Source organism: Seriola lalandi, unplaced genomic scaffold (genome assembly GCF_002814215.2).
Source record: "Seriola lalandi dorsalis isolate HSWRI2012SDOR001 ecotype SW California unplaced genomic scaffold, Sedor1 jcf7180002054953, whole genome shotgun sequence".
NCBI lineage: Eukaryota > Metazoa > Chordata > Actinopteri > Carangiformes > Carangidae > Seriola > Seriola lalandi.
This window is the reverse complement of record NW_019525504.1, coordinates 2297337-2312475: the sequence shown is the minus strand read 5'-3', so window position 1 is coordinate 2312475 and position 15139 is coordinate 2297337. Positions and strand designations below refer to the sequence as shown.

Sequence of the window (15139 nt, the reverse complement as noted above, 5' to 3'; positions counted from 1 at the left end):
CCTTTGTTGTGTACACCTGAACGAAATCATAAGCAATGAATTTCGTTTTGAAAGTATGTTAAGTGTCAGGGTTAGGATGTCATCATGCCAGTTAATGTACAAGATTAAAGAAATAGTTTGTTTGGGGAAATACACTTATTTGCTTTGTGGCTGTTTATTAGATGAGGAGATGAATATAACTGGTTAGCTTAGCTTAGCATAAAGACAGGAAACCAGCTCTGTCCAAAGGTAACAGTTCCACCTACTAAACACCTGTAAAGCGTATTAATTAACAAATTATATAAAATTAATGTGATCCATACAATTAGCTGTTTTATGGTGGGGTTATATGCGGCTCCATTTCTCTCAGACAAGAAATAGTCCATAGACCCATAGACCCGGCACATAGACCCCTGTCTTTTTTTTTTTACATTAATTTTTGTTTTTTGTATGTATTGAACAAATGAGATATACGGACTGAGTCGGAATAGCTGTTTCCCCATTTCCAGTCTTAATGCTAAGCTCAGCTAACTGGCTGCCAGCTCTATGACTTCATATTTACCGTAAAGATATGAGAGTTTTATGAGTCAATCGTCCGACTCTGCAAAATAACTTCCGTAATAATATCAGAAACCAGGACTTTTATGTTATACTTAAAATACAAAAAAAAAAAATCTACTTTTACTATTTTGATTTTACATACAGGACTTTTGCTGGTAATGAATTATTTATACATTGCTGCACTGGTACTTTTACTAAAGTTAAGGGCCTGAATACCTCTTCCACCACTGCACAAACCCTGCCAGATGGCTCTTGGTGAAAAAGCATGGTGACACCAAATTAGTTCAAATGAGCCTGGGGGACAGTTTGGCATGCTGAGGGCTGAGACGCACCTCCCTCCCATTTGAAACGGGCCAATGCAGGAGCAGAGGGAGTTCACACCATCAGCACACTACACTGGGGGATGGGGAGGACACCCAAGCAGTCCTTCTATTTCCAAGAACTGCAGTTGTTGGTGGGGTAAAGGAAAAAAAAAAACTTTTTCCTCCCCTCCTCTTTCTTCTGACGCAAGTGGATAGTAATCTGCTGCAAAGGAAGCACGCTCTGGTTTGACTGAGTGGCTACACATTTTAAATTCATTCTGGTGCTCAGTAGAAAATGGTGTATTTTGATTTTCAGCAATAAAAACAAAGCAGAAAAGGAAGTGTTGTACCAATAGCACAAGGGTTGTTAATCCAGTGTTGGTTTAACAATATACAATAAAAAGAAAACGATCATTTTACACACATCTTTTCTCCGATCCATTAAATGAAATAGGCTCCAGTGAGGAGCAGCAATAAGAAACTAGACGTCTGAGACAAGGCAGGTCATGTCAAGTCCTTTCAGCTCTTCATATCTCTAATTCCTTCTGGGGCCACCCCTCCAAACACAAGTTTACAGTCAAGGTACTTTTCAATAATGGCATAAGCATTATATGCACGCAGGCAGCAACATAAGTAATCTTTTTTGATTTGCAGAGAGCAGCTAAACACATTGCTCAGACCACCCAGGAGCAGGTCACGCTCGTCTGCTCATCAGTGTCAGTCTCTGCCTTGTGTCTCCCTAGAATATCCCTAGAGTTTAAAAGCAGCAGTCTTCAGCACTTGAAGACTCTGTCAGCCTTGAGTCAACGGAAGAAACGACTAAACTTTGATTCTTTTAGATGAGGAGTTTGCCAGGAAATGCCTCTGTTGCCCATCCAGGACGGAGGCCCCAGAGCGGACTGGGCTTCCCTCCTCAGTGCAAGCTTCTTCCTCTTCCTCTTCCTCTGCCCCAGCCTCTTCCACGGCCACTACTCAGGTGTCCGGCCGAGCGCCTCAGCTTCTTCCTCTCCTCGTGGTGCTCCCGCTCTGCCTGCTGCTGCTTCCTCTGCTGCTCCGACTGCAAACAAGGGCAGAATTATTATTTATGATAAATAAGTTGTTCTTATATTGTCTTGCTAAAGTTTACAGGATTATTATTTATTATCATTATGAAAATGAATGTTTTCTACAGATATTATGTGTTTTCAGATCATTACTAAACTGCTTTAAGATTTGTGAAGTTATTTTTACAAATGGATTCTGTTTCTCTTCCTTCTGTTTGCTGCACTTGAATGACGTTGTTGTGTTTGAAGGCAGTTAATAATATTTTGCTCTTTGAGAAATTGCGGACTTCACTCACAGTGAATTTAAATAGTTTTGAATATTTTATTGGTGGTATGTTACACGGCTTGTTGTTAATTGTTACATGGAATGCATGATGATGGTCTCTTACTAGCTATTCAATGAATTTACAATGGGTGTTTGCAGTGTGTAGGAGCTGATTATTGTTACTTACTCTAAAAATAATGTTCTGAAAGTTCAGAAGAGAAACTGTTGCCTTGACGATAAATACTAAGACCCTCTCAGGACAGTTGCTGCTGTTGGTTTATAGTAGATACAGTGTTTCGCGTTTGTTTTTTACTGCAATGATTTAAGAAAAAAAAAAAAAAATACAGTTTACCTTTTTGAGAGTGAAAGTTAGTTGTTTGCTGCCCACTGCAGTGTCGGCCATGTTGCTAGTTCCAGAGTGCTCCTCCAACTTCAGACGGTCCTCCAGAGAAGCCCTGGAAAAAACGCACGTTGCTCAGATGTCATACACCACACAATGTACATCGAGCAGTCAGAAAGTATTGGTACAGACTTTTTTGTCAATATTTTGGCTCTGTAATGTGCTGACCTTTAGCTTTAAGCATGGTTGTATCTATAGTTAGTAAATTTATACATTTAGAAAAAGCATGTACCACAGAAAGTTTCTTGTATCGCCATAGAAATATCGCTGATGTAAACCCTAAAGTAATGTGAATAATAATCTGAGTGTACCACACATTAAAACAGCACTTATTTAAGAGTTGCATTTAATACATTTCCAAAGACTTACTTCTGTAGTTTCTGCTTGCGGGCCATGTCATTAAAACTTCTGAACTCCTCCCCGGCTTTGATCTGATAAAAATGAGGCTGACTTGTCTTCTTGCTCTCAGCCATGTTTGAGGTTTTCTCTCCTCCGTTCCGCTCCTTCTCCAGTAGGACAGTGTTGCGGTCTGCGTCCTTCCTCTTCTGCCGCCGGCGGTCTCTGTCCTCCTGCCGCAGCAACCTCCGCTGCTCCCTCACCTCCTCCACCCAGCTCTTGTCGTCGTCCGAGCTCTCCTCCTCAGAGCTGGCTCGCCCCTCGGGCTCCTCCTCGTCCTCAGCCGCCTGGACAGAGATATTACAAAGTTTTGAAAAAATTATTGGTGCGATATTCTTTCTGGGCTCTGGCCTGTGAACAAGAGAGAGACAGATAACCTGTCTGGAGGGACTGCAAGCTGATATCACACTATCTCCAATACAAGAACTGATAGTGGATGCTACTCCCCTCTGGCTCAAACCAATTAAAATCATTCGTAAGACTAAGTCTGGTGTTCTTAATTCACACTTGCCTTTCTAAAGGCCTTGAGTCAAACATGAGATGCTACACCTGGGCAGAAAATGTGCAAGTGAAGCATTACCTGCTGGGCAGCCGCAGCCTGCTGAGCCAGTAGACGCAGCTTCTTCTTCCTCTTCTGTCCAACCTTGGAAACGATGGGGTTGAGCAGGCGGAACTCCTCGCTCTGCTCGTCTACCTGGTAGTCGGGGTTTTCGAACATCATCTTGAAACGGTCGTCGCCCAGGATGGTGGGGAGAGCCTGCAGGTTTGAAAAGTTGAGATGGTGCAGATGATTAGGCTTGATGGTTTGACAGAGCATACTTCTAAAAAAGCAACCTTGACATACACACCTTGACTTTGTAATCTATGTTTTCCTACCTTGCCCCTCTTTTTCCTCGATGCTAGCTCTGCTTCATCATCACCCTCCTCCATCAGCTTGAGAGCCAGGTCCTTGTTCACCTTGGGCAACTTCTGTTTCAGCCAGAACAAATTGTACATTTGATTACACACACACACACACACACACACACACACAGGAAGTGGGCAAAATGATCAAATCACTTTGATTTGTGAAGCAACACACACACATTTTTACTGACATCAACAAAGGCCTTCCAGTTGTTATCAGTCATTTGTTTTTCACGTTTGAAACGAGTGTGACAGGATGTGAAGAAAGGTACATTTTACTTTCTGGTTAATGAAACTGATACATGTCAAAATCAGGAATGTGCAACAACATGAGAGTTTGTTAGAAATGCATAAGGAAGATAATGGTATGTGATCCGGACTGAGCAAGACAAGTCATGATTTTCTCCCTCATATTAATTATTAATTATTAGGGAGAGATCTGAACAAGCTCTACAAACTGGGTGAGCCTTCAAGCACTATTAGAAAGACCGGACCTCTCACCTTAACCTGCACCCTCTGAGTCCTGGACTCCTCAATCTTCTGGCGGATCTTATCTTTGCGATATTCCTCGTATGCGAAGGGATTAGCCATGCTTTTGATCTGTGGCCAAACCAAACAGCACAGCTGTCAAATCAAAACATTCCTCTTTCACAACAACATGTTTAAAGTAGTTGTTGTTCTAACATAATCACACTGGATTGAACAAGTCAACTTAATATTCAAGATATGTAAACAAAAAGTGGAAACAGAAATCAACACCGTACCTTGTGATAAAGCCTTACGTCCATGAAATAGCCGTGCATGTAGGCTTTCAGCAGAGATGATCCCACCAGGTGAGACAAACCTGACACAAACATGGAAAACAAAGCAAGTCAGGATTTTACAAAAATAAACAAATAGTGAAATTGTGTATTTGAAATATAGGCAGAAATATACAGAGATTTTTAGATGGTGGCTCTATGGGGACTCCATCGTCCACCACTTTGGTCCAGACTCATTTTGGTACAGAAATTCATTGTTCCCAGAGGAATGAATCCTATGACTTTGGTGATACTCTTTTCCTCTATGACGTTTTCTCTAATGCCACCATGTTGGCATTTGTGGTTCTGAGTGAAATTTTTTTCAATAACTATTTGATGGCATTTGGTACATGAATTCATGTCTCAATTCATGAATTTTTGTAACTTTGGTGATACTTTGGTGAATTTCAGCATGCCAATACACTTAAAGTTTGATGATAAACATGTTAAATCTTATACTTACTAAACATCAGTATGTTAGCATTGTTATTGTGAGCATTTAGTATGCTAATACATGTGCATGTATGCAAAACAGCTGCAACTAACAGCTGAACACACTTGAGACAGCGTTCTTTCTACAACGGAAATGAAACATTATTTGGAAAGTTGGTCCCAGCACTGCTGCAGATGTTTCCATGCATCTGTTGCACTTGTAGTTTCCTTTGCTCTCAACTTCTGTTCAGTTCATCACAAACCAGCTCCATGTGGTTTAAGTCTGGAGATTGTGCTGCTCTTCCATCATGTCATCATGTTGCTGTAGGATGAACCTCTGACCACCCAGTCTTTCTTCTGCCTTTTTCTCACCCTTCTGACAGCAGTATACAGCACTACTTCCTGCAGTGCAGTGTTGTCCTAATAATGCATTGGAGGGTGTACTCCCACACTGCCTCTGCACAGACGGAGCGTTTGTAAGTCATCAACTAAAGTCGGGGCAGCTGTAGGAATTGTTTGTATTAACTTTCAAGGCTTCATTTACTTCCATTACTGCACGTTTTCTATTAACTGCACATGATTTTCTTCAGTTTTTAGTGACCTAAACCTTTAATAAAAAAATTTTAAAAAATCTTGTCCAACTTACCTCTAACATTTAAGGTTATTCACTGGACTTGAGCTGCTGTAATTTCAATAAAATTTCAGAAAAATTGGGGTGTTGTAAAACCTTTGACGGGTAGTGTGTAGATTAGAGTTAACAAATGAAGATTTTTCTCATTCATTTCTGACATTAATGAACTGCAGACATTTTCTTTTTCCCTGTGTGTTGTCATGCTATCAACTCTCTCCAAAATGGGAGTGAAAAAACAGTTTCATGACTCCATGTCTTAATGAATTTGTGTAACGCGTCACATGAGCAGTCCATTCTGAAAATCTCTTTCCTGAGAATCTCCTCCCTCCCTCCCACGTGTGAACTGGAACAGCAGCATGAAGGGGTTGCAGTGATCATTTGAAACTATTTCTTGTGTCGAAGCCTGTGAGCATGTCAGTGCATGTAGATGTGGAGTACGTTGCTCTTCCCAGGATCTGCCATCAGTCTGCTCAGGCCGCCCCAAGGTTACATAACAGGGCCACACTACACGGCTCGTGTAAATCAACACCGCTGTTCCTCTGCCTGCCCCCTCCTCTCCATTTATTCCACATTAGCCAACCACCTTTCTGCTTCTTGTCATTTGATCTCTTTACTGCTGAGCCTGCATTCCAATGTTCATTCAACCCTTCCAGTGTCCACTCCCCCGACTCTCCTTCCTCCCACCCCCCACACTACTGTTCTTACCTAAACCTCTCAATCATTCCCTGGGTCTCTACTTAGATCTCAGTCTAGCCTGCTGCACTAACCCCCAAGACGGCAAAGTGCTCAGACTGATTCACACTTTTGTTTAACTTGTAGCGCTGGGATTAAACTCCCTCTTTGTACAGTGATCTCTTCAGCCCTCTGTGCTTTTGAACTGCATGCATTGCTTTTGAAAAAGGAAAAAAAACGATACTGTGTAATTGCTTGTGCAACTTTTTTTTTTTTTGCATACGCAGTTAGACTTGTGAGCAGAAAATGAAAGCAGTGAGGTCTCACCCAGGTTTTCCAGGTCCTTCCGGGTGACAAACTTGTAGTCATCGTACACTGTGCTTTCTGGGCTCTCCTCCAGCTCCTCTGTCAGGTTGTCAAGGAAGGAGCACCACCGAGGTGCAGGGCCCAGAGCCTAAACACACAGACACCCACATGCACACGCACACACACACACACATACCTAGTTCAGATTTAGATCTCTGAGTAAGTATGAAACCTATCATGCATTTGTTGAAACAAAAATAAACCAACTGTCCAAGGTTATGTTTCACTTCCAGTCAGAAATGACTGAGCTCTTCTTTGTTGAATTGTGCTGACAGTTCACCCAACGCTAATGATACAAAAGCATCAGCAGCAAAGTATCATTGCCTCGTAACATGAGTATGGTGTTCACTTTTGACTGACAAGACACATTTAATGTTCTCACAGCGATAAGAAGCAGCTTCATTCCACTCTCCTGACACCGACACTGCTGTGTGCTCCAAACTCTCATTTTGACACTTGCCTGTGTTTAGAAACAAGGTTATATAATATCACTAAACCAGGAATCTCAGTTTTGTCCCTGTCACTGTCTCATTTGGTGTGATTAACAGAAAATTAAACAATATAGCATTTGGCGAGGTGATTAATCTTTTAGGGGTGGACAGTAACAAATTACATTTACTTGAGTGCTGTACTTAAGTGTATTTTCAAATATCTGTACTTTACTTGAGTATTATTTCTTTTGGAAATGTATGGCTTTTACTCCACTACATCTAAAAGACAAACGCTGTATTTTAGACTTCACTACATTTCTATGATGTACTCTTGCTGAATGAATTTTATTTTATTTTGAAAATGTGATAGGCCATACGGTGTGTTCATCACAGGAGAAAAACAATCACAGCCAACTCCTATACAGTCACAGTCATGTTGCGCTGAAGCATTTTTGATCAGAACCCGGCAGTGTCCTGACGACGGCTATGTATGTATGTGTATCGTCTTAAATGTTTGCTGTGTTTACCACGACCAAACTTCACCCTGCCATGCTGTTCTGTGAGGGGTGGGGCGTGTTAAAGGTCCCCTGTTGTATAAAGTGAGATTTCCATGTCTTTTTTGATTACGAAGCAGGTGTAGGTTCTTTATTAATACTATGAAAAACCCTGAGAGAGGAGATGTTAAACTACATCAAGATGGTTTTTGGTTTTGGTTCTTAAACCACAAATATATCTTTTTATGTATCAACACTTTAAATAAAACAAACGAAATGTGAAAAATATGGGGTCTTTAAAAAAAAAAGAATTTTTAAGATTCTTTTATTTTTAATGACCTTTCTATCAGCTTTGTAGCATATATTACAAGCTTTTTATTCTACAAGGTCTATAGTCAGTCAGTAGGTTGCTTCAGAGTCATTAAGTTCTGTAAATGTAGAACTATACAACAATGTGTTGACATAAAATATGTCCTTTTGAATATCAAAATCAAGTACTGCAGTACTCAAGTAAAATTTACACTGAACAACTTTCACTTATATTGGAGTAATATTTAACCAGGAGTATCTTTCGATGACTCAAGTAATGGAGCTGTGGACTTTGTCACCTCTGGTTTAAGTTAAATTCAAAACAGTCCCCAATTCCAGCTTCTCTACTGAGACACAATCCACTATCCCTGTGCAAAAATATGTTCTAACGTTCAGCTGTTATGAGGCTTCAGTCATCAAAGTCGGACACATTGAACGGTTTTCTTCATCCTGGCAGTTGCTTGCATGTTTTACTGAGTGAGAGAATGTTTTATCCCAGCAGCAAACGTAGATGCATCAACAACTATCCATCTTCCATGTCTCAACGAGGAAACACTGTTCAGAAGACAGAGGCCACAACCACTGTCTTAGAAACTGTTGTTTAATGAACAAAGTGTATTATCTGGAGATGAAGTGTAGTCACAACGTCTCAGAATGAGTAAAAATTTAATTTCAAGAATTATTTCTTCTTCACACCTTGTTTGCTGGTGTTGAGGAAATGGAAAGAAATCTGGCAGAATGATCAGTTTTCACTATAATCACATATTCTTCGTCAGTGTAATGTTTGGCAAATTTTCTTTTATGTCGTTATCTATTATCTTCAAATCTTGTTTGTCTTTACCCCGCCCATATGTGAATATAGAAAACACAAAGCAAAGTCGGGGTTAACTAGTTCAAAGTAGGGCAGATCAAAGATCCACTCATACACCATGACCTTTCACTCTTTTGGATGAATGGAAGTCTTATGGATTTAAACTCAGCATTTCTGTCTGTTCTGTGGAATCTGTACTATGTCCACACAGATGATGATGTCACATGGCGTCACACACTGAGCCCAAAGTCAACAGTATCCAGCACCTTGTCATTGTTTAGTTTCATGTCAATACTGATTATCAGTTCAACACACAACAATTATTACCTCAGTATTACATGGAAAACCATTAAATAGAGTTTAGACCTCAAGGCAGTAAACTTCATTAAAATAAAGCAACATGTTTACACACGCTTTGGAAAGTAATGAACCTGAGTTTGCCAGTAACACAATGGCTCTAATCCACCAATCCAAGTAGAACTGCAACTAACGATTATTGTCATTAACAATTCATTTTCATTCTGATTAATCTGCCAATCATTTTCTCAATTCATCGCTTCACTGTGTTTTCAATTACACGTCAATGTTCACAATTTCCTAAACCCCAGAGCAACGTCTTCAAAATTTTTGCTATGCCCGACCAACAGTCCAAAATCTAGATATCAATCTTGATATCATCAAAATCATCTTGACATAATTATCAAGATATTGAATTAACGCTCACTTGAGATAAAGAAAATCAGCACAGCCTCATAAATGAGAGGCTGGAACTGGTGGATGTTCTGCACTTTTGCTTGAAAATGACTCATGTAATTAAATCGATGATCAAAACTGTCGTTTCAGCTGTGGGTCCAACATATTGGGCAAAGTGATGCATTTATCTAACCCTTATCTCAAATGCAGGACAGAGGGGCCAAAGTTTAGCACATCCATGTCCACCATGTCTGGAATTTACCCATTTACTCAAATCAAAGTCTAGTTTACTGTACAAACACACACACGCTCTCTGGAATAACGCACTTTGTAAAAATCATAATAGAGTCACAGGACAAGTTGCTGATGACAACAAGCTTTAGTCATCAGATTAAAGACAGAGAAAATAAATGCCCCACACACACTGCTGCTTTTGTTACTCCTAAGAGTGTCCTCAAACAACCACTGAGTCAGCGAGGCTGTGAGTGTGACCTGTCACGGTTTAAACAGAGTTAAGGAATGTTAACAGCTGTGTACTCACCGGTATGTAGAATGTGTTCATCTTGGGATCTTCATTGGCAGTAAAGAGCATACCTGTCAATCATACAAAGGATGCAAGCAAAAAGTTTGTGGTGGGAAAAAGGGCGGATATCAACTGAGGCCATCTGTGGTGTAAACACAGAGTTTAATTCCAGTCATGTATATCTGAAGGTCCTACTACACTTGAAAAATGAAATACATATGTAAAACAGTAAAAATTGCTGGATAGGATTTGAATATGGATTACCAAGGAAGAATTCATTTCTGCCCTAAAGATGAGAAGGGATTTAGAAAACTGTTTAAATGCTGAAAGCTAGTAAAGGAAATAAAAAATGGGGGTGGGTCTTTAATTCATTACTCTATGACAGCTACAAGGATGAAACCTCATTAAAACAAACTTAAAAGCAAAAAAAAAAACTGATACATCCAAAACTAAATAATTACTTCAACAATGACTCCAATATCACCTTTAGTTTTGTATCTTGTGTAAACTGACAGGCATGAAATGACAGACAAGATCAAACTGCAAAGTCAAACAAGTGTGTGAACTCTACAGTAAGATGGCGCCACCTGGAGGTGGAGGAGAGCTGCACGAATGATACAGCTTATAGCAATGTTGAATTTTTGATCTAATATGTGACCAAGTTTTGTACAAAATCCCACTTTATAGTTGCTATTGGTGTTGGTATGTAGTTTTCTGTTCTTCATTTGTAAATAATAGAGGTTCATTCTTTACATAGTATTTTAGTTTTATTAAAAGTGTTTTTAAGTTACTTTTCTAAGCGTCTGTTCTTGTCCTTCTGTGACACTGGGATTTCTCTATCTTATCTATCTTAGTTTGTAGGTTTGTTGGAGAAGTCAGTCTCACCTGAATGAGGGTAGATGCACACATCATTAATGTTGGTCTGAGGCTGTATGGAGGAAAACACTTTGCCCTGTGGGGAATACACAGAATAGATAAGAGATCAATGGCTAGTCCAGTCCTGTCATTGTTATATTTACACTAAAAATGTTTTAACGTCCACACAATGAAGAAGCACAGGTCTCGGACAAGTTACCACTCTACAACACTTAATACTTCATCGATCACATGCAGCACAGGTCAGGTTAGTCAGGTCTTACGCTGTCTTTGTTCCAGATTTTTATAATCTTGGAGTCAGCAGACACAACCAGGTCCAGCTGATCGTGGAAGTTGAGTGACTTGATTGGCAGGTTGTAGAAGTGGTCCTTAACCAGGAGTGGCTGGCTGGAGCGCAGGTCATACAGCAGCACCTTCAACACAAAGCAAAGGGTTGATAACACCACTGAAATTTAGAAATCTATTCAAATCTGGAACACTAGCTTCCACCAAAGGAATGGAAATAAATAAAATATAAATATAAATCAACAAAAACAAAACTGAACTCTTTTTGAAAAGAGCGTAACTTTCTAGGAGAGACTGGCGGACATCGGCCAAGTCATTGTGAGTTGACTAATAACAGGAAGAAGATGTGTAATTTCACACCATAAGGGCAGCAGAGAGTTTACAACAACAACAACAACTAACAGAGATGAAGTAAAACATGTAGCCAAAGACTTATGTTACAGAGTTTCTAACCACAGTTTGATGCAAACAGGACTGATGTCCAGCTGCAGCAGACAGCCATCATGAAAATATTGTGGGTTCTATTTGAACAATGCAAGGCGCATGTTCTACAGCGCATAGTGAAAATGCATTTAGGGTGTGTCCATGTCAGTTTTGCTATTTTAAAATCGCTGCATCAGGAACATGGTTCCAAAGGGTTGTACTTAATCTCTTAATTATTCATGGGAGAGTTTTGGGCGTAACAGTGCCATTCCCATTCCCTTTAAGAGCCAGGCGCGCTTGCACCCGGGCGTATTGCAATCTCAATGGCACACTGTTTCACACAGGGTTAGACTCTATTTGCAGTCAGTTGAACACATATTGTTACTGACAAGTGACCGCAGTCCTGACAAAGGTCGCAGCTCTGTGTGCACTGAGGGGCAAAGAAGGGCTGAGCCTGATGCGTCTGACCACACCTAATTTTTAAGACCATGGGTGCTCAGATTGGACGCATGTGTATTTGCTACTAACACAAGGGTCTGAAACCTCACCTGTCCTGTGCTGGTGCCTACTGCCATGGTGAGGGAGCCATTAAACTTCAGCGCACTGACTGAGGGCAAACCTTGAACTCTGTCGACAAAAACACATGGAGAATATCAACAGAATAATTATTCATAGGGGGGTAAAAGGCAAAGTGAGACACATGGCAAAAATAAGTAATGATGACAGACACATTGTAGCACTGTTGTGACAGGAGAATAAACTCACTGTGATCAAATAAAGCTGCATATTTCTACATTGTACCATAATGATGGTTGGTATGATTTTTTTTATGCAGCAGAGGAGAAAAGTGCCATGTGGCTGTGTACGCATCATTAGGCTGAGATCAACTGAAATCATTTGACATCGGTGTGACAGCTTGGTACTTACTCTGTTCCTTCAGCGAGGCTGCTCAGGGCGCAGTCCAGCATGCCCACTCTGTTCCGGACACGAGGGTCCCAGCATTCCACCCTCCCCTGGTGACCCAACGGAGGAAATGCCGGTCAGTCGGTTAAATACAGGAAGGTTTTTGTGGCTTTTACAAAGGCAACTCGAGACTTTCTAAAACTAATTGAAACTGAATTTAAGACCAGTTAAAATCTGCAGTGGGTTCTCATGTTGGCAGCTAATGTAAGTGAGAGGTAACCGTTTGAAAAACTTGGACTGTTACTCCCAGAAATAATGTAACACACTTATTTTTATCAGCCCAGCTGGTGTGTGATGCTTTATACCAAACAATAACAAGGAGATGATAGAGGAAGGAAAGAAATCCATCAGAGGAATCCAAAATTGAAAAATGCTGTATAATGTATAAAACTGTGAAATTGCTTTAAGCACATGTAACACAAAGAAACCCGATATTGCACGATGCAAAAGTAACTTCTAACATTTTCACCAAGTACATATCTGTCCTTATTACAGACGTTTGTTTTGATAAATATATTGACTTTTTTAGTCTTGGTATATTCTAAAATTCAATTAGCAACAAACAGCTAAACACAGTCACTGTTTCACTTGAGTTTGCTAATAACTACTGCCTCATTTCACACACAGCCTGCTATGGCAGTTACCTCAGAGGTTCCTGTGGCAAGCAAATGATGGACGGGGTTGATGTCACACACATTGTTCTCCCTGGTTGAGAAGTCAAGAAAAAGAGGCATCATGAACATCAGCTGAGAGAAATGAGAGCCCGCTAATGTCTGCATCATAGACTTCAGTGGTACAACAATTTCAATATTTCAGAGTTAACCACTGTGATACTTACACAGCATCAGTCTGGAGTGAGCTGAGGAAGCGCCCTTGTTCCAGATTCAGTCTGAAGACCTCTGAACTGAAAACAAAAAACAACTGCAGTGTCACCCAAGCAGCTTGTCCATAAGACACGCACAGGACAAATCCAAAACAGCGACAGAATACATCAACATCTATCGTTCAATCATACTCTCACCTTGTCCCCACAAAATAGAGATCACAGGAGGGGTAGTGGTAAGAAAAGTCTCGTCCAAATTTTGGAATACGCGTCTTGTAGTAGTGTCCATGCTGAGAGTGGAACTCTACGTAGCGGTCACAGTGCAGAAACACCAACTGCAGACACACAGACAAGCACCTGGTTTAGTCAAAAATGCTGAATAACATCAATCATTTCATGGAGTTGGGTTTCACAGACACACACACTGAATTACATTATCATTATGAGAATAATAAGTAAATTAAAGAGAGAGTAATAATAATAATTTTGAAAGATATGTGGACAAATCTGGCGGTTTTGTCTAAACAATACTTGTTGACATCTGCTGCAGTACATTAGTGATACATTTTGAACCAAGTAGTGGCTGCTTTCTCTGTGGGAGTGAATATGATTTGGGCTGGGAACCTACCAAGATCAATATACACTTTATTAGTACATCTGTAGAGTATGAAGTCTATTTTTACTATGCCTACAATTATGATTTTACATACGTTTTAGCACTGAGGTCATAGTTAATGTGATGATGTACATAACAATTGCTATATTAAGAGGTGGTTACATACGTAACAACACAGCAACAGCATAAGTAAAATGTTGGTGCAACAGTCCCCCAATGTCTCACCTTAGAGTAGTCTTCAGACAGGATGTCAAAGGCCACAACTTTGAGAGAGAAAAAAGAAACTTGTCAACTTCAGTCTATGACGCGGAGGCAAAGGTACATGTGGGTGTGTCTACTAACTTACCATCTGAATCCAGGCAGCGCTCAAACTTCAGGGACAGCTGATAGGTGTCGTAACAGCGAATCCTGGGCTTGTATGTGCCTTAAATTAATTAATTGAAAAGTCAAAAACTAATGAAATTAAACGACCAACTCAATAATCAGGCTCCAGACTCGCCAAAACAAACCTGTTCACTCGCGTCACCGAGAACTCACCAGAGCAGGACTCTGGGACACATTCTGTGTCCCGACTAGGAGTTACAAAAACCAAAGCTATTCAGCTGTTTAACAGTCTCTGGGACCCATTAATGTAGAGTTATGAAACCTTTCATTACAGCCCCTGATTGAAAGCAACATGGCGTGTTGTGTTCTGACAACTGAAGTCAGTCTCACTCATAAGGAGGGTTTGCTGACACACTATACACAGCTCATCTTACCTGCTGCCAGGATGAACTGCCCATCTCTCGACACTTTGATGGAGGTGCACACTGTGGGCATCTCAAAGTCCTGGATGAGCTCAATCCTACGCTGGATGTCTAGAAAAGAATAATGAAAAAACAGAAGTCAAAATACAGATTTGGATTTTGGCGAAAAATATCCAGGCTGTAATGCTGAATCTGCAGCTGTAAACTCACCAGCATCTTTCTTTTGTAGCTGTCTTTTCTTCCGATCTGACAGCCACTGCATTAATGAAGTAGAGGTGAGTAGGATTTGATATATAGATAAGTGCTGCCATGTCTTATAGGTGTGTGCTTTATTTTAGTTTAGGTCAATTTATATTAGTGGTACAACATTCACTGAAATGCTTGGGGCTTAAT

The 15139-nt window shown here is 40.4% G+C and overlaps 1 protein-coding gene across 2 annotated transcripts in view; it reads right to left on the bottom strand.

The window, feature by feature from the left end:
- Window positions 1-1184: 1184 nt before the first annotated feature.
- The window catches only part of nol10 (nucleolar protein 10), a 15935-nt gene continuing 1980 nt past the window's right edge, over window positions 1185-15139 (bottom strand). Inside the window, exons 2-21 of one of the 2 annotated variants that reach the window (XM_023394772.2) lie at window positions 14957-15002; window positions 14759-14857; window positions 14347-14424; window positions 14226-14263; window positions 13583-13719; window positions 13400-13465; window positions 13206-13266; window positions 12526-12611; window positions 12147-12225; window positions 11154-11303; window positions 10900-10966; window positions 10033-10085; window positions 6715-6841; window positions 4617-4696; window positions 4354-4452; window positions 3823-3915; window positions 3527-3703; window positions 2920-3233; window positions 2503-2605; window positions 1185-1899 (exon numbers count right to left, since the gene is read on the bottom strand). In XM_023394772.2, coding sequence (XP_023250540.1) covers window positions 1756-1899; window positions 2503-2605; window positions 2920-3233; window positions 3527-3703; window positions 3823-3915; window positions 4354-4452; window positions 4617-4696; window positions 6715-6841; window positions 10033-10085; window positions 10900-10966; window positions 11154-11303; window positions 12147-12225; window positions 12526-12611; window positions 13206-13266; window positions 13400-13465; window positions 13583-13719; window positions 14226-14263; window positions 14347-14424; window positions 14759-14857; window positions 14957-15002 — 2097 coding nt within the window. In that variant the 3' untranslated portion in view covers window positions 1185-1755. The remainder of the gene's footprint in view (window positions 1900-2502; window positions 2606-2919; window positions 3234-3526; window positions 3704-3822; window positions 3916-4353; window positions 4453-4616; window positions 4697-6714; window positions 6842-10032; window positions 10086-10899; window positions 10967-11153; window positions 11304-12146; window positions 12226-12525; window positions 12612-13205; window positions 13267-13399; window positions 13466-13582; window positions 13720-14225; window positions 14264-14346; window positions 14425-14758; window positions 14858-14956; window positions 15003-15139) is intronic. The other variant, XM_087170549.1, reaches the window with a different exon arrangement.